This window comes from Sebastes fasciatus, chromosome 13 (assembly GCF_043250625.1).
Source record: "Sebastes fasciatus isolate fSebFas1 chromosome 13, fSebFas1.pri, whole genome shotgun sequence".
NCBI classification, from domain to species: domain Eukaryota; kingdom Metazoa; phylum Chordata; class Actinopteri; order Perciformes; family Sebastidae; genus Sebastes; species Sebastes fasciatus.
Window position 1 is genome coordinate 30,197,640 of NC_133807.1, and position 18,812 is coordinate 30,216,451.

Sequence of the window (18,812 nt, forward strand, 5' to 3'; positions counted from 1 at the left end):
AACTTTTGCAAAAAAGTTTTTACAAAAGAATAAATGAATCTCAAACAGTGTTTTTTTTATATAAGCAAAGGTCAAAAGTTAATTGCTATCAGTAATAGTTGCCTGTAATGTGCTTTCTGAAATGCAGATTGTAAGACTTAAATTGTTTTAATTTGAATGCTAAACATTTCATTAATAACCAGATTGGATGCTTTGAAATATGACTGTAATGATGGGATATGTTAAAGAGGACCTATAATGCTCATTTTCAGGTGCAGACTTGTATTTTAGGTTTCTACTAAAACATGTTTACATGCTTTAATGTTCAAAAATACACTTTATTTTTCTCATACCGGCTCTGTTGTGATCGGTCAAGCGAACCAAACTCTTCGGACTCCGCTCCAGCTCCGCTCTAACTAGCTTTGTTTGAGGGCGTACAAAACTAGCCACTAGGCAGGTATTATGTAAATGTGTTACTTGGTGACATCACCACGTTACGGAAGAAAAGCCTAGTCTGCTCTATTTGGTCAGCTGGTCCACTCTGTTGTGATTTGTCGACCCACTCCAGCGCCGCTCTAAATAGCTTTGTTTGAGGGCGTGCAAAATTAGCTGCTACTCAGGTATTATGCAAATGCGTTACTTGGTGACATCACCACGTTATGGAAGAAAAGGCAGGACTTCAAGCAAGGTGTTTCAGGCAGTTCAGGAGCAGTGTTTCTGTGGGGGAGAGTAACTCCCTTTGGCGTGGACTTTGGGCTTTGTAACTTTGCAGACCTTTTACATGCACAAAAAACTATATAACACACTAAAGGAAAGTGGAAAACGCACAATAGGTCCTCTTTAATATATCAAATTTGTACTTTTCATCATGGTCACTTTTTACTTGGTGAACACAGAAAACACGCTGGTCCAAATTGTGTCTCTCCGGTGTGTTGATGTCAGTGCACGTTTCAGTAAAGACAAAAAAGAGCAGGCGTTTGGTCGTAGCAGCATTGAAAGGTGCTGGTATATTTAACATTGGCGTTACAAAAAAACATTTCAAACAAAGTGATGCTGTGTCATCGATTCCAAACAAAGAAGACATAAATAAAACGGCATGCTCCAACTTTGTGACATTCCCCAAAAAAGGTCGCTATTTTTTTTTTTTTTTCATCAATGGATTCTTTTAATAACATTTTATAAGCAATAACATATTCCATTTTATAGAAAATAAACATCTCTAGGAAATACTATACACAATTATATTAGTACATCACATCTTACATTTAAACAGCATCAAATACTTATATACACCATTAAATAATGAGCTTCATAAAAGAGGAACGTTTGGTGTGGCGTTTTTGCACTTTCTTTTATGCTCTAATACTTAAATATGTCTCCTTTTTGATATGACCAGTACTTAAACTGACGCTGACCCCTGTGCGGGGCGTCATCGTTACATAGCGTGGAAGAGTGAGAGAGAGAGGCTACATTTGAGATACACGAACAGACGGGTGTGTTGTGAGATCTGATATCTTGCGTCGCTGTGGTAGTGGAGTAATCATACGTCATGGTCGATGTTTAACAGTAATACTTCTGAGCTGTACATAGATATGAAGTGAGATGACCTGACCCCCGGTTGGAGTCCTGATCTGCAACCTGTCGAGTGGCGATGGCGGCGTCTGCTGTACATATTGAATGTGCACACGGTTGAAATGGACTCTTAAATAAGAGTTGTTTTTTTTCTTCTTTTTTTTTTTTTTATTTTTAATTGAATTACAACAAAGCCTGACATATACCAAGGGGGGTGACGCCATGATGTCGTATAGTCATAATGCACATCAAAATACATCTCCGAAGATAAGAGCATTATAGTAAAATACTGCGTCCATTTTTTTTTTTCTTCTTCAATATCAGAATATTTAGAACCTGTAAAGCACATCATCATGTACAGTTTCCTTTTTTCTTTTAATTTTTGTTTTTAAACACAAACATTGAGAGAGAGTACATCCAGTGGTTGGCTGCTGCTTTTTTGATGCGATGATGCTTCTTGAAAATGGAGATTTCTTCGCTCACACAGACACGTAATGCACAAACACACTGATGGTGATGATGATGACAATGGTGATAGACACACTCACGCACACGCATACACACCTCTTGGCCCGCAGACAAAGGTGGCCAGAGGGACGCTCCGGTCCAATCAGTGTCCACCAGGTGTCTGAATATGATAGCAACCCATCACACACACATTCCTCGCTCTGCATTTCAAACAGCCCCCCCCCCCCTGTGCACTGGGCTCTAGGCTTCTCTAAAGTCTATCCTCCCGTTAAACAGCGCCGCTGCCGTCCAGTAAAGGGGCTCAAGTTGGGGAAAACACATTTCCAGGCCGGGGTTCAGGGAGCAGCAGCGTTTCTCTCTTTGCAGAGGGTTCGTGTTGCTCCTCGCATCCACCTCAGCGCAGCTTTTTTACCCCCTCCGGCCGGCGTGCCTGTCCGTCATCAGTCATCACCGTGTTTTCTAGGTTTAGGTGGCTGTTAGGACAGCATCTTTGTTTAGCCTCGCTGGATAGGTGGTGCTCGCCTGGTTGAGAGGTGGTGGTGGAGTTGGTGGAGGTGGTGAACTGGAATATCTTACAGGTCCTGTAGAGAAAAAGGGAAGAGACATGAGTGTTCTCGTCCCAACTCGTCATATACCGACGCTTTGTCAGACCCCTCGGCGTCACTTTTCGGTCGCAGTATGCTTAAAGCTTCAGTAGGCAGAATATTTTTTGGCATAATTGGGCAAAAATTGCATAATAACGTTTCAGCATATTGTGATTCAAGTGTTCTGAGAGAGACTTCTGCACCTCCATATGGCTCTGTTTTCAGGATTTAGAAAATCTAGCCCGTGACGGGAGACTTTGACCAATCACAGGTCATTTCATTGAGAGAGAGCGTTCCTATTGGCTGTGCTTGGCGTTCCTTCACCAGATTTCAATGGGCGGCGGCGTCACAAACTTTCTCATTTTACAGCTAAACCGTGCACTACAAGATGATTCTGAAAACATTTGAAGCGAGAAATAGACATTAACATAACATAATATTGATTCATATTTGATCAGCGCTGCCTAGTTTGACCGTTTGGTCGGTGTTCACGAGTGATTGACAGCCGGCTCTCATAGATGGCAGATCCCAGATCAGCTCTGACTGCTTGTTTTCCTCCGGTCTGTGAAATCTTGCAGATGCCGTTAAGAGCACCGGAGGACACCGGAGGACACATGATTTTTTTCAGGTTACCTGTTTCATCGTCACGATATAGCGACCATTTTATATCAAATTAACTTTTTTAATCATATTTGCTCCAATCTCGCCTACTTCAGCATTAAGGCAATTATTTTTGGTATTACAAGTTTACGGAAATTTGATGTTTGAATATGCAAATGAGGCATTATGTAATGCTATCGCTTGGTGAATTTAGGAGAAATCTACAGACGCACATACACAAAGTAGTAAAATAAACTCCTAAATGTGCATTTTGGATGTTTTCTTCCCACTAGTTCCACTAGTTATGGAGGCAAAATAGCCCAAAATCTAAAAATTGACCTGTGCATGAAAAACGACGTCATTTGCCCCTCAAGTCACAAACACACAGAGAGGTTTTGAGGTTTTCCCTCTGCTTCATTTGGCCTCACATCACTGCAGAATCTGATCCTTGTTCCATGTTCTGTTGTGTCTAAACTGTAATAGAAACTGTGCAGTCTGTGTTTTGTATGAACACAAAAGCTGCAGGTATACTGCAGGTGGGAGGGAGCTCACATGTGAGTGTTTCTGTGCAGATCTGCAGGCATGGCAGCGAGCTGGCTGGCTGCAGTGTGCAGGAGATGGATGCAGCTGGCCAGTGAACCAGCTCCACTGTGAAAGACACAGCGGGAACGCCTACTAATTGCGCTGGCGTGGTGGCGGCGGCGGGTTGTGGTGGTGGAGCGCTTTCTCTCCCCTTATCCTCCCCTGCAGGCCCCCCCCCCAGTATCTCTCTGAACTTGCCAGTTGCCCGTCCTCATGGCCTGGACTCAGACCAGCAGCATCTTTTTTATCTCTTTCTGCCCTCTCTTTCTGTTTACCTCCCTAGAGTAACTCACTCGTTTAAACCTTCAATCTCTCTTGTTTTATTTTCTCCATCACCGAGTGCTGCCTGTCTCTCTCTTGTTTCTCTTTCCATCCCTGTCTCTTTCATTCTGTCGCTCTCTGATGTAACTGCCCCCATTCGTCTTTTGTTCCCACTCAGCAGCGCCACAAAAAAACACTGTTTTTTTTTTCCTTCTCCCTGCTCGCTGTTTGTGTGTGTATATAGACGTGAGCTTACAGGTAACCTGTTAATGAACCTGTGTGGACGTGTCCCCTTGTAGAGCTGCTGTGGAGAAGCCACAGCTGAAGGCAACATGTGTGTTTCATCGATATGTGTGTGTTCCAGAGTGAACGCAGGCGGAGGGAGGATTTCAGAAGGGGGGGACCCATGGGTGGGGTGGTTGTGTGTGTGCGTTATGTGTGTGTGTGTCTGCTCTTCCCTTTGATTAGGCTGCTCAGCGTAAATTGGCGCGGCACAGACCCACACAGACCCTCAGATCCCTCAGCTGATGACAGCTCTGCCTCAGCCCGCTAACAACAATCTCTCTCTCTCTCTTTCTGTCTTGCTCTCCTTTTTTTTTTTTTGCCTCCCTGTTTCACATACTCTATTTCTGCCGCTTAGACGTGGGAGTTGAGGTGAGGAGTAGAGAGGAGATGAGAGGGAGGAAGGGATGAAATATGGAGGGGAGCTCGCTGGAGATGAGAGGTGAGGGAGCTGGAACAGCAGGGGAGCGCACAAGCAAAAAATAAGGGGGGAGTGGGGGGAGAGAAATAACAAGAGGAGGAAAGGAGAGAGGAAAGGGTGGAGGAGAGCAGGCGGTGATGCTGGGTGGGGTGTTTTGATCAGCAGCTTTTCATCGCTGTCAGTCTGCACAGAGGAGAACAGGAAAAGGAGGAGAGAGAGGGAAGGATGCAGAGAGACGAGGGAGGGAGGGAGGGAGGCGACTGCCACCGCTGCCTCAATGCACCGCTGCTCCCCGCTGAATGTCAGCATCTCTCCCTCCTCCTCCTCCTCCTCCTCCTCCTCCTCCCTCTGCATTTGACCTTCCTCGCTGTGCTGCAGTGTAAATACGCCGCCACCAGATGGCGTCTGTCTTACAGGAAAGTTGACTGCATGGACTAACGGGTCATTATGTACCTCTACATCTGGTTCTCTCCTTGTTATACTGGAATTACACAAAACTGATCTTGTCACAGTTTATTTTCAAAGGGGTCTCTTGACCTCTGACCTCAAGATATGTGAATGTGAATGGGTTCTCTGGGTACCCACGAGTCATGCCCACTTTATGATAATCACATGCAGTATAAATGTGTTATTTTCACCTATTCTAAAATGCTGTATTTGAATATTTCTGCATACTGGGGTCCCTAAACAGTCTTGAAATAACATAAATTGGGTATCACTGTAAAGCTTAGACTCTTGTGGATCCTATGAGCCCAACTGTATTCATGTGTGATGATGTTAGTCCCCATAGAAGCCATTTCATTGTAGTGTAGACCATTTTTTTTAAACCTGACCTCACTGTATAAAATGACCTGTGGTGACCTCTAGGATAATCACAGCCTCATGAAACTTTATAGCCACAAACTAGAGACCTAGAGCATTCAGAGGATGGATGGCTTTCCTAGCTATATTGACAATAAGGGAGTTTCTGAGCAGTTTACACAACAGAAGTGCTCGCCATCCAATCGCAGAGAAATGCAATTCTTGCAGAAATCTCCAAATGTCAAAAGTTTTTGATACAAAATCACAGCATGGCTTTTTCTATGGTGTTCCTCAAGGTCTTGGTGTCTTAATGTGGTAATTTGCAGGGATTATTGATCATTTTTATCAATTCTCGAGTGGTTAAAAATGGTTAAATTTAGCACCAAATCTGTGTAATGAGCAAGGGATCATCATTCATCATCATATACTTCGATCATAATGTTCTAAACCCTTATACACTTTGAAAAAAAATCGGTATACTCAGTACAAGCCAAGTATACTTGAGTATACTTTTGAACAGAACAAAAGTAAACTGAAAGCATACTCTCTTATTTTAAGTTTAAAAGAAGTATACTAATAGCACACTTGAATAAACTTCTTTTTGATGAGATCCTGACCGTCTTGGCATGAGAGTACTAGACACAAGTGTGCATCGAACACCAACCTGAAGCATCATGTTTCCCCCTTTTGATTCTTTCTCTGTTCTACAAGAGCTGACAATTGTGTTTTCTGTTCTGCACTGTGTCATCTATCCAGCCGCGGTGCTGCTGCTGCTGCTGCTGCTGCTGCTTGTGACAGCAATGTGTGAACTACATTTTTTTACTGTGCTGTGGGAGAAAATAATCTAAATGCACAGCGTTTTTTGGAGCAGAGAGGCTATAAGTGTTCAAATGGGAACACAAACCTGTGCACACTTACTGTACATGAAAACACTAATCAGCCTGGGAGATACTAAATCATCTCCATCTAACCCTCCCTCTTTTCTTCTATGCATGACTCACTGTTAAAGGATAACTTTGGTATTTTTCAAACAAACCATATTTTTGTGTCTAAGTGACAAATGGGGACTATAATTTTTCTTATTGGTCCAGTATTGAGGGAGAACGCTGCAGCAACAGCAGCTTGTAGTTTTATTGCCTAAACCTAATTTTTCTTTTTTGCCTAAACCTAAAGGAGTTGTAGTTTTGTTGCATAAACCTAAAGAAGTTGTAGTTTTGTTGCCTAAACCTAAATATGTTGTAGTTTTGTTGCCTAAACCTAAAGAAGTTGTAGTTTTGTTGCCTAAACCTAAATATGTTGTAGTTTTGTTGCCTAAACCTAAAGAAGTTGTAGTTTTATTGCCTAAACCTAATTTTTCTTTTTTGCCTAAACCTAAAGAAGTTGTAGTTTTGTTGCATAAACCTAAAGAAGTTGTAGTTTTGTTGCCTAAACCTAAAGAAGTCGTAGTTTTGTTGCATAAACCTAAAGAAGTTGTAGTTTTGTTGCCTAAACCTAAAGAAGTCGTAGTTTTGTTGCCTAAACCTAAAGAAGCCTTTTTGTTTGTGTTCAAAACGTGACGTTTCATTCAGTTTTAAATGTTAGAACGTGTTACTTTTAAGTTTGACTTTCACTTTTACAATGTAGTAGGCCCCTACTGACCCACATCTATGGTGTTCATCGCGACTGATAACGCCTATTTAATGGCCTGATAACAGTCGAATCGGCTGCATATTTAAAACCCTCAACATGGATCATATCAGGTTTGATTTGCATTCATTATCTTATTTCCTTACCTCATGTTTAGGACATTTGATGGAGAAGTCATCCTCGTGGAATGTGCAGCCTATCGGCAGAGAAAGAAAAGGAAAAGGAGAGAATAAGCTACAGATGGACAATAGCAATGAATGAAACAAATAGCTTGATGCAAATACACAACAACAACAACAACCCCCGCCCACCCCTGGAAAAATCCAGATAAATGACAAAGAGGTAGGTTTAAAATGAAAAATGAGAGAGAGAGAGTTACAGAGAGAGAGAGAGAGAGAGAGAGAGAGAGAGTTACAGAGAGAGAGAGAGAGAGAGAGAGAGAGAGAGAGAGAGAGAGAGAGAGAGAGAGAGTTACAGAGAGAGAGAGAGAGAGAGAGAGAGAGAGACCGACAGAAGAAAGAGAGAGCGGATAAGTTGCGACGCAGGCAGACAGTCAGATATGGCCGGTGCACTCAGCAGGATTAAAAAGGGTCCTTCGCTCTGCTCCCTGTGCTGGCGAGGCAGACATGGCGGGCCTTCTAATCCTCACACTGTACTTCCTTGGCATGAGGTAATGTAAGAGGAAGCCATACAACACATGTGCTGCTGACACACACAGACACTATTGACACACACAAGCATCGAAGGGAGCGTGGCATTCAAGCAGGCACATAACGTAGACTAACGGTGGTCCGTACACTTTTCGCCCTTCAGCGCCACGCCAGGGAGCACTCCTCTGTTCTTAAGAGCCTCACAAGCGTGTTTTTAGGCTCATTCTCCGGGGGAATATTCCTTAAAGCTGGGCATACGCATACAATGTTGTTGTGTACTTCCTACTCCTACTGTACGAGTAGATCGTTTGCGATGTAAAGCCAAAACTCACGATGTATGTGCTCACACTGTACGGTCCGATCGTCAGCCACAAAAAAAGAGGCAACGGCGTAACGTTATATGGACTCCAACGTCCGGTCGGGAGGAGTTAATCGGTCCTCGGCCCCCACTGTACACTGCACAGCAAACGACGCCCGATGAAGCTGAAATTCGGTGGTTCTGGTTTGGTGCCACCAGTAGCCCTTCCTTTTGTTCCACGCCTCTTAACTTCTTAATGTTTTTGTACTTTGGAGCAGCAGAAGCTCACAGTTTTGTACTTTTGTGTTATAAAACCGTGCGCTAAACACGACTACATCGGCAGTCTTGTTGACATCTACAGGGTTGCAGTCGGGACTGGAGCTTATGGGCGCACCTCGCAAACTTACTGAAATCTCACAGCAACAAACGGCGTGGAGGTCTCGAATGAGAGAGGGGGAACTGAAGATGACACCCATATAAATTGTATTCACGACCTGGAAGTATTTATTCAGCGAGGGGCGAAAAAAAGTGTCATCTGTACGGACCATCGTTAGTAGTTTTGTGTACGTTAACATGCAAACACATTCAGTCCCCAGCAGACAGCAGAATGGATGGACGCAGCCACAGGGGTTGTGGTCAATAATGCACACATGCACACCCTCCTCCCGTCTCCCTCTTGCACACTCCAGGATCCCACTTTCCTCTCATCATCCCCTTTATTCAAACCTCTTCTCCCTCCCTCCTTTCCTCTTTTTGCTCCCTCCTAGCACTCTCACACATCTCTTCTCACACTCAATAATGTTACTTCGTGATGCATTTCCCCCTCTCTCTCATTAAACCCACTTTCCCCCTCCCGTCCTCGCTTTCTTCCCTCTCCTTTCATTCTCCTACCTGCCTTATTTGTTCCACTCCCCATTCCCAATTTCCCTCCTCGTTTCTCCTCCTTCTCCCTGGCTTTTCATCCCCTTGTTGCTCTCTTCTTCTTCTCTCTCTCTCTCGCTGCGGTCTCTTACCTATCTCTTTGGCGCAGACATAGTGGTATTTATGAGAGCAGCCTCTCCAACAGCAGCTGAGGGACGCCCCCACAATCTGGCACTTGTAGCAGCTCTGGGGTTAGTCAGACAGACGGACATATGGACCGAGAACCAACAAAGAAACAAACAAATTGACCGATAGAGGGACATAGGGGGGGAAAAAAGAGGAAAAAATGTTGAAATGTCAATTTCTCAAAGAAGCTGCATAGTATCTCTCTTAACTTCCATGAGCATGCACACATTTCAGAATAGACTAACTGCTGTCGTACCGTTTGGGCTGAGTTGTTGGCAGCCTCCCTCAGTCCGTATAGCCTCCCAGCTACCATAATTACCCCCTTGGTCCAGATGGCACAGTTTTCATGGGCCCAGTGCTCCTTGGCCTCTGCCTCCACTTGTAGCCGGTGGAACATGCTGTCGCCACCCTCTTGGTCACTCGAGGCCCCCGTGCCAACGGCCTGGAGCTGCTTCATCCTCCTGAATCTCTCTCGGAGAGTTAATCTACGCGGACCACCCTCCTGACCCATTCTCTCCACTCTCTCTGCCCGCCGGTGGCGCCAATGATGGTGCCTGCTACTACCGCCCTCTTGAGCGGACGCCTCCGTGTTGCCCTCCTTTTCTGTGTCGCCTTCGCTCTTTGAGGAGTTGCTTGGTTCTTCACTGCTGCTGCTGCTACTGTTGGCTCTCTGCGACTCTTCCGTGTGCCCGGTCGTCAAGATTTTCCGTGGGACGCCATCCTCTGTGTAGTAGGGTCCGCACAAATCACCCAGGTCTCTGTAATTTGCTGGCTTTCCACACAGGCAACACGTAAGACACCTGTCAGTTAGATTTCTTCTTACCAGGGGTCCTTGCAGCATGGCTGCAGTGTGTGGCACTATTTTTGCAACAGTGAAAGGATTCCTCATTCGGAGTATGCCCTTTTTTCTACGTCTCTGAAATATTACTGCGTCCTCTGGCTTGTTGACTATGGCACACCAAGAAGAGAAGTCTCTGGAGTTGTTAATCCGCACATAAGGACAGAAAGACAGATTAGGATTTTGATGGACTGGTTTGCGTCTGATTCTTTTCACAGAAATGATCTCAGTCTTTTTTTCCGATATTGTTACTACAGGACCAACAGTGCATGTCTCTGGTTTGTCCTTGTTTTCTCTTTCCCGTCTTTCCATTTCTTCTTTTTCTCTCTCCTCTTTTTCATCCCGTTCGCATCCTGCAGCCCTCACTACCGCCTCTATAACCTCCATGGCGTCTTTCATCCCGGGCTTTGGCCCAGGCTTTTTGTGGACCTTCACCGGCTTGCCAGGAATCTGCTCTGATGAGGCTTTGCCTCGTTTCCTCTGAGTTGGATTTGAGGATGGTTTTCTGCCTCTCCGAGGTTTCTGAATGAGTTCTGTGCTGGTAACCTGGGGGGCTTCTGTGATCTCATCTGTGCTGATTGGCAGAGGTACTGTGGACTCTGTGGGGGTTACCTTCTCTTCTACCCTCTCCTGTTGTTGTTGTTCTGCTGTTTCAATATTTGTCTCCTCGACTGTCTCTGTTTCTTCTAAAGGAGCTTGGCCTTTTCTCTTCTTTCTCCTCTGTTTTAGGTGCATCTCATGGTTGTTTTTAATGGCCCTCTGCTTGGCTAGCCTTGGTGTTGTAACTATAAGACTCCCTGCTTCCAAGGCTACTATTGAGGCATCTGTGCTCTCCACCATGGCCCACCTCTTCCTTTTAGTTCTGGCGGACTTAGTGGCAGCAGAAGATACACCTTCTGAGGCCTGTTGTGTCCACTCTCCTGGAGCCCTGGCTTTCTCTGGGGCCTCCATTGAGCTCCAAACCTTGTCAGCTCCGACATCCTGCTGTGTCCCTGTGTGTTTAATGTTTTCTCGTCTGGTCTCCTCCTTCTTTACAACCTTGTCTTCCATCCCTTGTCTCACCTCCTCTGGCGTTGATGCCTCTTGACTCACCTCAAGCTTTTCTCGTTCATGCGTCACCTCCTTTTTTCTCACTGCTCCGTCTTGTTTAGACTCTATGCTTTTCACTTCTCCCTCTGTCACCTCAGTGCTATTTGTGAGCACAGGTGTTTCACCTTCCTTTAAGACATGTTGAGGCAAAGCCTTGCCAGTCACATCGTCACTTAGACTGCTGTCTATCTGGGGAATTGGGAGGTGTTTCTTTGAGCTCGGAGATGTAATTTTCTGCACCATGGCCTCATATTTCTGTCCTCTGCCTTTGCGTGGTGGGAGAACTTTTGTTCTAGTGGGGCATTGAGGAGGCACCACGGGCACATCGCTAGTGATGTCAGGTTCGCTGATGTTGGGAGGAGAGTCTTTGGGTCGGGGAGTGACCACAGAGACTTTCTTGGGTGCCCCTCGCTTTCTTCTGGGCCCCCGGACACTCTTCTCTTTAGGTGGAGCGACAACCTGTTCCAGCAGAGGGGGTTGAGGTGGTAAGGGTTTTTGTTTGGGCTTCGGTCCCCTCTTTTTCTTTACTGGTGTTGTGGAAAGTTCTGGGCTAGGTTTCCGTTTTAGCGGAAGGGATGTCTTTTCTTCAGATTGCTCAGTAGGTGCAGGTGGTGCAGGTGGGTCTGCAGGAACATCCGTGTTTTTGACCGCATTAGGAACGGGAGGTTGAGTTTGTTCCACTGTAACAGGCTCCTCTACTAAAGGAGAATCATCACTGGCTTTCATTTCTGTTAGTGTCTGGGGCAGAGTATCTTCCGCTATTATTTTTTCTTTTTCTTTTGACAGTTTTTCTTGCGAGGGCTTTCTGGATCTCAAGACCATGTTCTTAACCTCCTTCTCTGGTGCCTTAACCTCCTGGTTTTCTTGTTTTTCTTCCTGGTTCACTGGTTTTACATCCTGGTTTACTTGTGATATTGTAACTTTTGGGCTCTTCCTGCCCTTGCTTTGCAGTCCTGGCAAAGGTTGAACGGTTTCTTCTTGTTGTACCAGCTTTGCTTTAGTAACTGAGCCTTTGGGGCGACCCACTGAGGCCTTGAAGGGTGCAGGGTCGTCGGGGGGCAAAACATCTGCAGGCTTGGAGCCAGGCTTTGGACCTGGCTTTAAAACTAGTTTTGGACCAGGTTTTGATCCAAGTTTTGGCCCGGGTTTTGGCCCAGGTTTTGAACCCGGTTTGGGTCCTGGTTTTCGTTTCACAGGAGTCTCAATTTTCGGTGGCAGCTCTGGTTCATTTGGCACAGGTTTTGTTCCTGGTTTAAGTCCAGGTTTTGGCCCGGGCTTTGGTCCAGGCTTTAGGCCAGGTTTAGGCCCTGGTTTTGAACCTGGCTTTGCTCCAGGCTTTGGTCCAGGTTTTGGCCCAGGTTTGAGCCCAGGCTTTGGACCTGGTTTAGGGCCTGGTTTTCTCTTCACATGAGGCTCAACTTTGGGCGGCAAGTCTGGTGCATTGAATGAGCGTGTGCACATTCTCGAACGAAAACCATCAGTTAGCGATTTGGGAGTCTGGCTCACAATAGGTTCCTGATGAGCTAGGTCCATCTGATCTGAGAATAGCACAGTCTTGCTTGGAGGCATGCAGGGTTTCTGTGTAGGCGAGGGGGCTCCTTCCTCCTCCTTTTCCCCCTCCCTCTCCAGGCTTAGCTGTCGCCTGATTCCCACACCTGAATGCATGATTCTTCTCCTGCCCCTGGCATGCTTACGTCCAAATGCCCTCGGCTGAGCAGATGGGGCCACAGGTTCTGGCTTAGCTAAAGGGGTCACAGCGCTGGCGCAGCTGGTGCCCGGCTCCATGTCCTCGTCACCTTTTTTGGGGGAGGGTGGAGTGTCTGCCCAGGAGGGGGCTGAGGGAAGTATGGACTTCCCTGGCAGTTGAGGAGAGTCTGGCTCCAGCACTTTAGCATCACTGTGATCAATATGATCCCTGGCCTGAGCTGGAGGTGTTGTCTTGTCATTGAGAGCTGAGAAGACGGGCATAGCAGACTGAGGCTGAGGAGCCGTGTCACCAATGGCCGACTCCCTTTCGGAAGCATCTGCTGCTGCTGTTGCTGCGTTTGGATGGGCGGGCGCCCCTACTGGCTCGTTGTCGGTATGGATCTCAGTACTCTGATTCTCTGTCCTGCTGCAGAGATCTCCAGGAGGCTTTTCTTGCTCATCTCTGTCATTCATGTGCTCCTCAGTCGATGACATGTTCTCCCCTTCCTCCAGTTCCTCACTAACCTCTGCAGATAGAGGAGGGGAAAGACAATGTTGTTCTTTCTGTATGTCTCCTTCTTCCTCTTCATCTACCTCCTCCTGTCCACCCCCCTCCTCTTCTTCTTCATCCTCCTCATCTCTGCTCTCTCTCTTGTCTGAGTTGCTCTCATCCAAGGCCTCAACCTGGGGGGTTGGCGAGGTGTTCTCAGAGCTGTCCTCCTTCTCTGTGGAGTATTGATCCTGCTCAAGGTCACCTCGAGAAATGAAAGGCAGCGTTTTCACTGAGCTCTCAGATGCAGTTGGAGACTCAGATTTGAACGCCTCTGATTTCATCTCATGGACAAAGTTGTCCTTGTGGCTGGAGTCAGAGAGAGCTGCCGGGGACTGTTCAACAGAGTCTCCTGCATCAGGGTCATATTTGCTCTGGACACTTTGGTACACTGTCTCCTTGTAGCAATAGCTTTTTTCTGTCATCTCTTTGTTTACTTTGCTGTAGAGAGCTGGGCATTTCTCTTCATCTGACCATTTCTCCAGATTCTCTGTAGATTTAGTGTCTGAATCTCTCTCGCGGTCAGGAGTTTTATCCGTTGACACCTCCTCTTTGTCAGCTGATTTCTCCGTCCAGGCTGATTCTTCAAAGTTCTCCTTGACGGGCTCGTTGATATGCTGTATATCCGAAGGGGAGTCTCTTTCTTGTTTCATAGGACTGGGGATTGTAATGCTTGTAGGAGACCTCTCATCGCCAATGCTCTTCACCGGAGTACTCATGCCATCTCCTCCCTGCCCGGACTGGCATCTATTAGGGTCAGGGGTTAGGTTGTGCAGACCTGAGTCCCCAGACCTGGTGGACATATCGTCTGGAGATGTCATGGAGCACGAAGAGGTTGTATCCAGGCTGAGTTGTGTGTTATTGGGGGCCTGTGCTGGACTTCTGCCCTGGCCACAGTAATAGTAGCTCCTCTCCAGTTGTTCATCACTACTGCTGGAGTAGCCACCCTCGTGGAGCTCCATGGGCATTGGTTGGTGCTGTGGGGTAGAGTAAGGGTCCTGCATGGGGCCTCCACCAACACCACCACCACCACCACCATCTGGATATGGAGGACTTTTGTACTCCTCACCCTTTTTGACGGATGCTCCACTTCCAGCACTGCTGTTGCTCCCCCCACTGCTGCGCTTGCCGCCTTTCTTGTTGGCCACCAGGGCCTCTGAAAGCAGCAGCTGCTGGACGTTATTAGAGATGTTCTCTACCTGAGAGGTGAGGGCATTCAGGCTCCACAAGCTGGGGTTTGACAACAGCTTCTCCGAGAAGCGTTCTTTCATGGTGGGGACCTGCGGTGTGGTGGTGTAGCTGTGGGGGGCTGTGTGGGACACATTGGGTGAGGGGTGCGAGCGGGGTGGCATCAACATGGTGTTGGTGCTGGCTTGCTCCTGCATGCCAGCTGAAGAGGATGAAGAGGAGGAGGCCGCTCCAGGGGTCATGGGAGGTTGGCCATACTGGAACGACTCTGGATTGGTCATTAGTGGTGAAGGAGTGGAGCTGTACGAGGGGGAGCGTCCTACAGAGCGTGCAGGGGAGTGGCTTGAGGAGGGACTACAAGTCTGATAATACTGTTCTGGTGATCTGACCGACAGCTCTGAGAGACAGTAGTTTTGTTGGGGTTGGCTGTAGTGTTGGTATTTAGGGTGGGGCTCCTGTGGGTTGGTCATGGCCTGTAATGCGGGCTGCTGCTCATAACCTCTGGAGGGAGGCTGCTGGTAGCCGTAACTGTTCTGGGTCGACCTGTAACCCCCTTGCTTCAGATTGCTGTGGCTGCTCATTTGTCTGCCATACTGGGAGTTGGGGGGTATGTTGTAACCTTTATAACAGTGGGGCATGGGGCTGCACTTTTCCATGTACGGCGAAGGAGAGGGTGAGTGCTGGGGGTAGTGAAGGTGACTCTGGGGGTACATGAGAGGAGAGGGGGAAGGGTTAGGTGGGTGGGGCTGATGATGGGGGCTGGTATAGGCAGGGGTGGCGGGCTGGTGGCACTGGGTCTGGGTGTGGCCCAGCATCGTCTGGTCCATGTACTGCGAGGAGCCAGGTGCAGGGGTACCACCAGCCTCTATACGCCCCACCATCTCCGGGTCATACTGTGCTAACTGGGCGGAGTCCTCCCATTTCTGCTGGAGGTGGCCCTCGCTCATATACTGGGCTGAGTAACTCCCAGGGCCCATGTGGTTAGTATAGCCACCAGGACCCTGTAGGTGCTGACTGGGGTTTGGTGGGGCCACTTTGGCTCCTCTGTAGGCTTTCTTTGCCTGCGAGGGTGCTGTGCCCCCATTCCCACTCCCATTCCCTCCACCTGGGTAGCCAGGGTAGGCTTGCTGGCTGTAACAGTCCTTGCTTCCAGTTCCTCCAGCTGGAGGCATGCTCGTGGGGTTCGCCAGTGAATGAGCCTCGTAGCCTGACCTGGTGTGCCCTGGGCCTGGGCCCGGGCCTGGATGTGGACCGGGGCCTGGGTGCGGGTGCTGGGGGTGGGGATGATGCGGATGTTGCCGGTAGGTCTCGAGGCGGGATAATTCATGGGGCTCCTGCTGGTAGCAGGGTTGGTTGCTCTGGTAACCACCGCTGCGCTCGCGGAAGGACTGCATAGCGCTCTCCGTCTGTAGCCAGAGCTGGGAGGGGGAGGTGAGGTGAGACGGGAAAGGGGGAAGGGGGGTTAGGGGTTCTGAAGGCGGGGAGGGAGGGGGGCGAGAGAAAAGAGAGAGAAAAATGATGAGGGTTAGTGCTGTTGATTCTGACGTTCATCCATCCTGCATTTCTTTCTCCTTTCAGATTCAAATTCTATTTTAACATCCAGCTGGAGTCAAAGCAAAACATTCAAACACATACAGGTGTGCACATCCCATGTAGGTACGGAATTCGTCGATTTTCCACCAGATTTTGAAGAAACTGTGCGTACTGTACGTATTGTACGTGTGCATGTGCATTGTCTGTGTATAAAATGGCCCCTCAATGGTGCCGGCTCCAGGATCTGATTCAGCCTCTCAAGATGGAGGGGCAGACAAGTGATGCAGTCTCTGGTGCAGTGATTGACATGTCTGGGAGAGGACGGAGAAAGAGGAAGATGCTATTGATGATGTTGATATTGCTGATGAGGATATTGAGGATGTTGTTGATTTTGATTAGGATATTGATGATGATGATGATGATGATGATGATGATGACAATAAAAATCTGCCGGTGCACCGCCTGTCAGCACCTGTGTCCGATCTGACTTGAAGCTGTTGTCGGCACTTACTCACGTTGTTCCCTCCTATCTAGACCCTTGCTTGTGTTGTACAAACTCTCAGATGTATGTCTGCTAAATGAAATTGTAAGAGAGAGTAATGTGTGGAATTTCATTACCTATCTGTAATAAATAGTTATTACACGGCTGTGTTGAGTACTCGGTTCTGATTGGTCAATCACGGCGTTCTACGGTCTGTTATTTCTTTCTAGCACACCGTTGCTATGTATAACAAACCGTTGCTATGGGCGCAATTCTGATGTCAGACTCTGGCGGACCGTTTTTGTGTCAACTTATTGATTACTTAAAGGTCTCATATTGTAAAAAGTGAGAATTTCATGTCTTTTATATTATAAAGCAGGTTTAAGTGTGATATAAATACTGTTAAACTATCAAAACGCTCAATATACGGAGAAATACACACAGCCTGTATTCATAAATTGTGCGTTTGAAACAAGCCGTTGGGATTTCTGTCCATTTGTGATGTCACAAATATACTATATAGATCATTACACAGTTTTAAACGTAAACATTCTAAATTGTCCCAGTTTATTTCCTGTTGCAGTGTATGTAAATAACATCAGCTGACAGGAGGTAAACATGGACCCAAGCTGTTGCCTAGCAACGCAATTCCGGAAGATATTAAAATGTATTACCTAAACAAACAATGTAAAGCGATATTATCTGGTTCGTCTTTGATGCAGCGTTTCATAAAAGGTTCAACTGAGCCCTCTTTTTCTTCTCCTCGCTGTCTTTTCCTGCACAGATGCAAACTCCAATTTCCTCCAAGGGGAAGTGTGTGTTTGCGTGCATGCTTTCACCAGTAGGGGTGTCATCGGAGTGTGTTTGTTCCAGTGTGTGAGTGCACGTGGCACTGTTTGTCTGTGCCTGCCTATGCATGTGTGTGTGTGTGTGTGTGTTTGTGAGTTTATGCATTCACACAAAAGAGAAAGGAAGAGAGAGGAGGGGTGGAGAGAGCGCCGCTCTATAAAAGGAACAGAGTCACCTGGAGACAGAGCACTGAGCTTGTGTGTGTGTGTGTGTCAGCCGGTTCCTGCACAATATCCCGGCATTCAACCCGCCCCAGGGACAGCGGTGCATCCCACCAGACGCACAGCAGCATTATTCATCTCTGAAACACACTGTGTGTCTGTGTGTCTGTGTGTGTGTGTGTGTGTGTGTGTGTGTGTGAGATTATTGCACGCATTCATTCTTGTGAGTGAGTTTGTGAGCGTTTGTGTTTGTGTTTATGTGTGCAGGTCCACAGCTTTTGGCAGTCCCATAAATATACACACACACACACATTCATAGACAAACACACACCTATAGATTCCCCTGGAGATTCTCTGTCCTCCCTCCCACCTTCCTGCCTGCAGCCTACTACTGCTTCACCCGCGGTGATGTGTGTGTGTGTGTGTGTGTGTGTGTGTGTGAGGACACTTGTTTACACCATGACCTAAATAAGATGCTTATAGGGGACATGGGGTGGGTTTCTGCCAGACCAAAGCTTGCCGAGCACAGCAGAGAGGATGGACTGAGGCCCTGTTCAGTCCTGGTATTAACATGCGTCCTCAGTGATCAGATCACAAGTGGACAGCTCTGAGTGCAGGTGTGAACGCACTCAAGACGTATTTAGATCGGATCTTTCTTTTAGCAGTGTGTACGCGGATGTGTCCTGGGCCACATTGAAGGACCGCCTACTCAACTGACTTCCCGCTGGGATCCGCGGGTCTCTGCGCTCCTCATGTGAATAGACAGGAAGTCTGGCCACGTCGCAGCATGGAAACGGCCTCTGTGCTCTACTGTATTCTGTCAGTACAACTGTATTTTATTAAAACATATCTTGTTTATAGGCTACATCTCTACAGACTATCAGACTAGGCATGCAAAGTGCATTATTATCATATTGTCAGCGTTTTTGTCAGCTGACACCCGCCGTCGCTCTCATCCCCGGCTCTCTGAAGCTCTGTTCTGCGCTGTTATCTGGCGAAGGCAGCGGTACCGGCGGCGCGGAGGTCCCCGGGGATCGCTGGTACAATAACCTTTTATTTTGATGTTAATAAAATGTACCCAAATTCACGAATATGTAGGATATTACTACTGACATTCATGTAATATTACGTCACACCGTCTGCTGTACTAGCCGTGTGTTTACTACGTGTTTATTAGCATATAGAGCGGGGAAGTGGAAGAGAGATCTGATCACAAGTGGTCACTCATGTGGAGACGCATTCTAATGCCAGACATGAACAGACGCA

General features: G+C 47.2%; 1 protein-coding gene across 1 annotated transcript in view; it reads right to left on the reverse strand.

The window, feature by feature from the left end:
- Positions 1-73: 73 nt before the first annotated feature.
- The window catches only part of rai1 (retinoic acid induced 1), a 78,904-nt gene continuing 60,165 nt past the window's right edge, over positions 74-18,812 (reverse strand). The window contains exons 2-5 of the mRNA XM_074656836.1: positions 9,428-15,993; positions 9,138-9,231; positions 7,323-7,372; positions 74-2,600 (exon numbers count right to left, since the gene is read on the reverse strand). Coding sequence (XP_074512937.1) covers positions 2,592-2,600; positions 7,323-7,372; positions 9,138-9,231; positions 9,428-15,916 — 6,642 coding nt within the window. The 5' untranslated portion in view covers positions 15,917-15,993 and the 3' untranslated portion in view covers positions 74-2,591. The remainder of the gene's footprint in view (positions 2,601-7,322; positions 7,373-9,137; positions 9,232-9,427; positions 15,994-18,812) is intronic.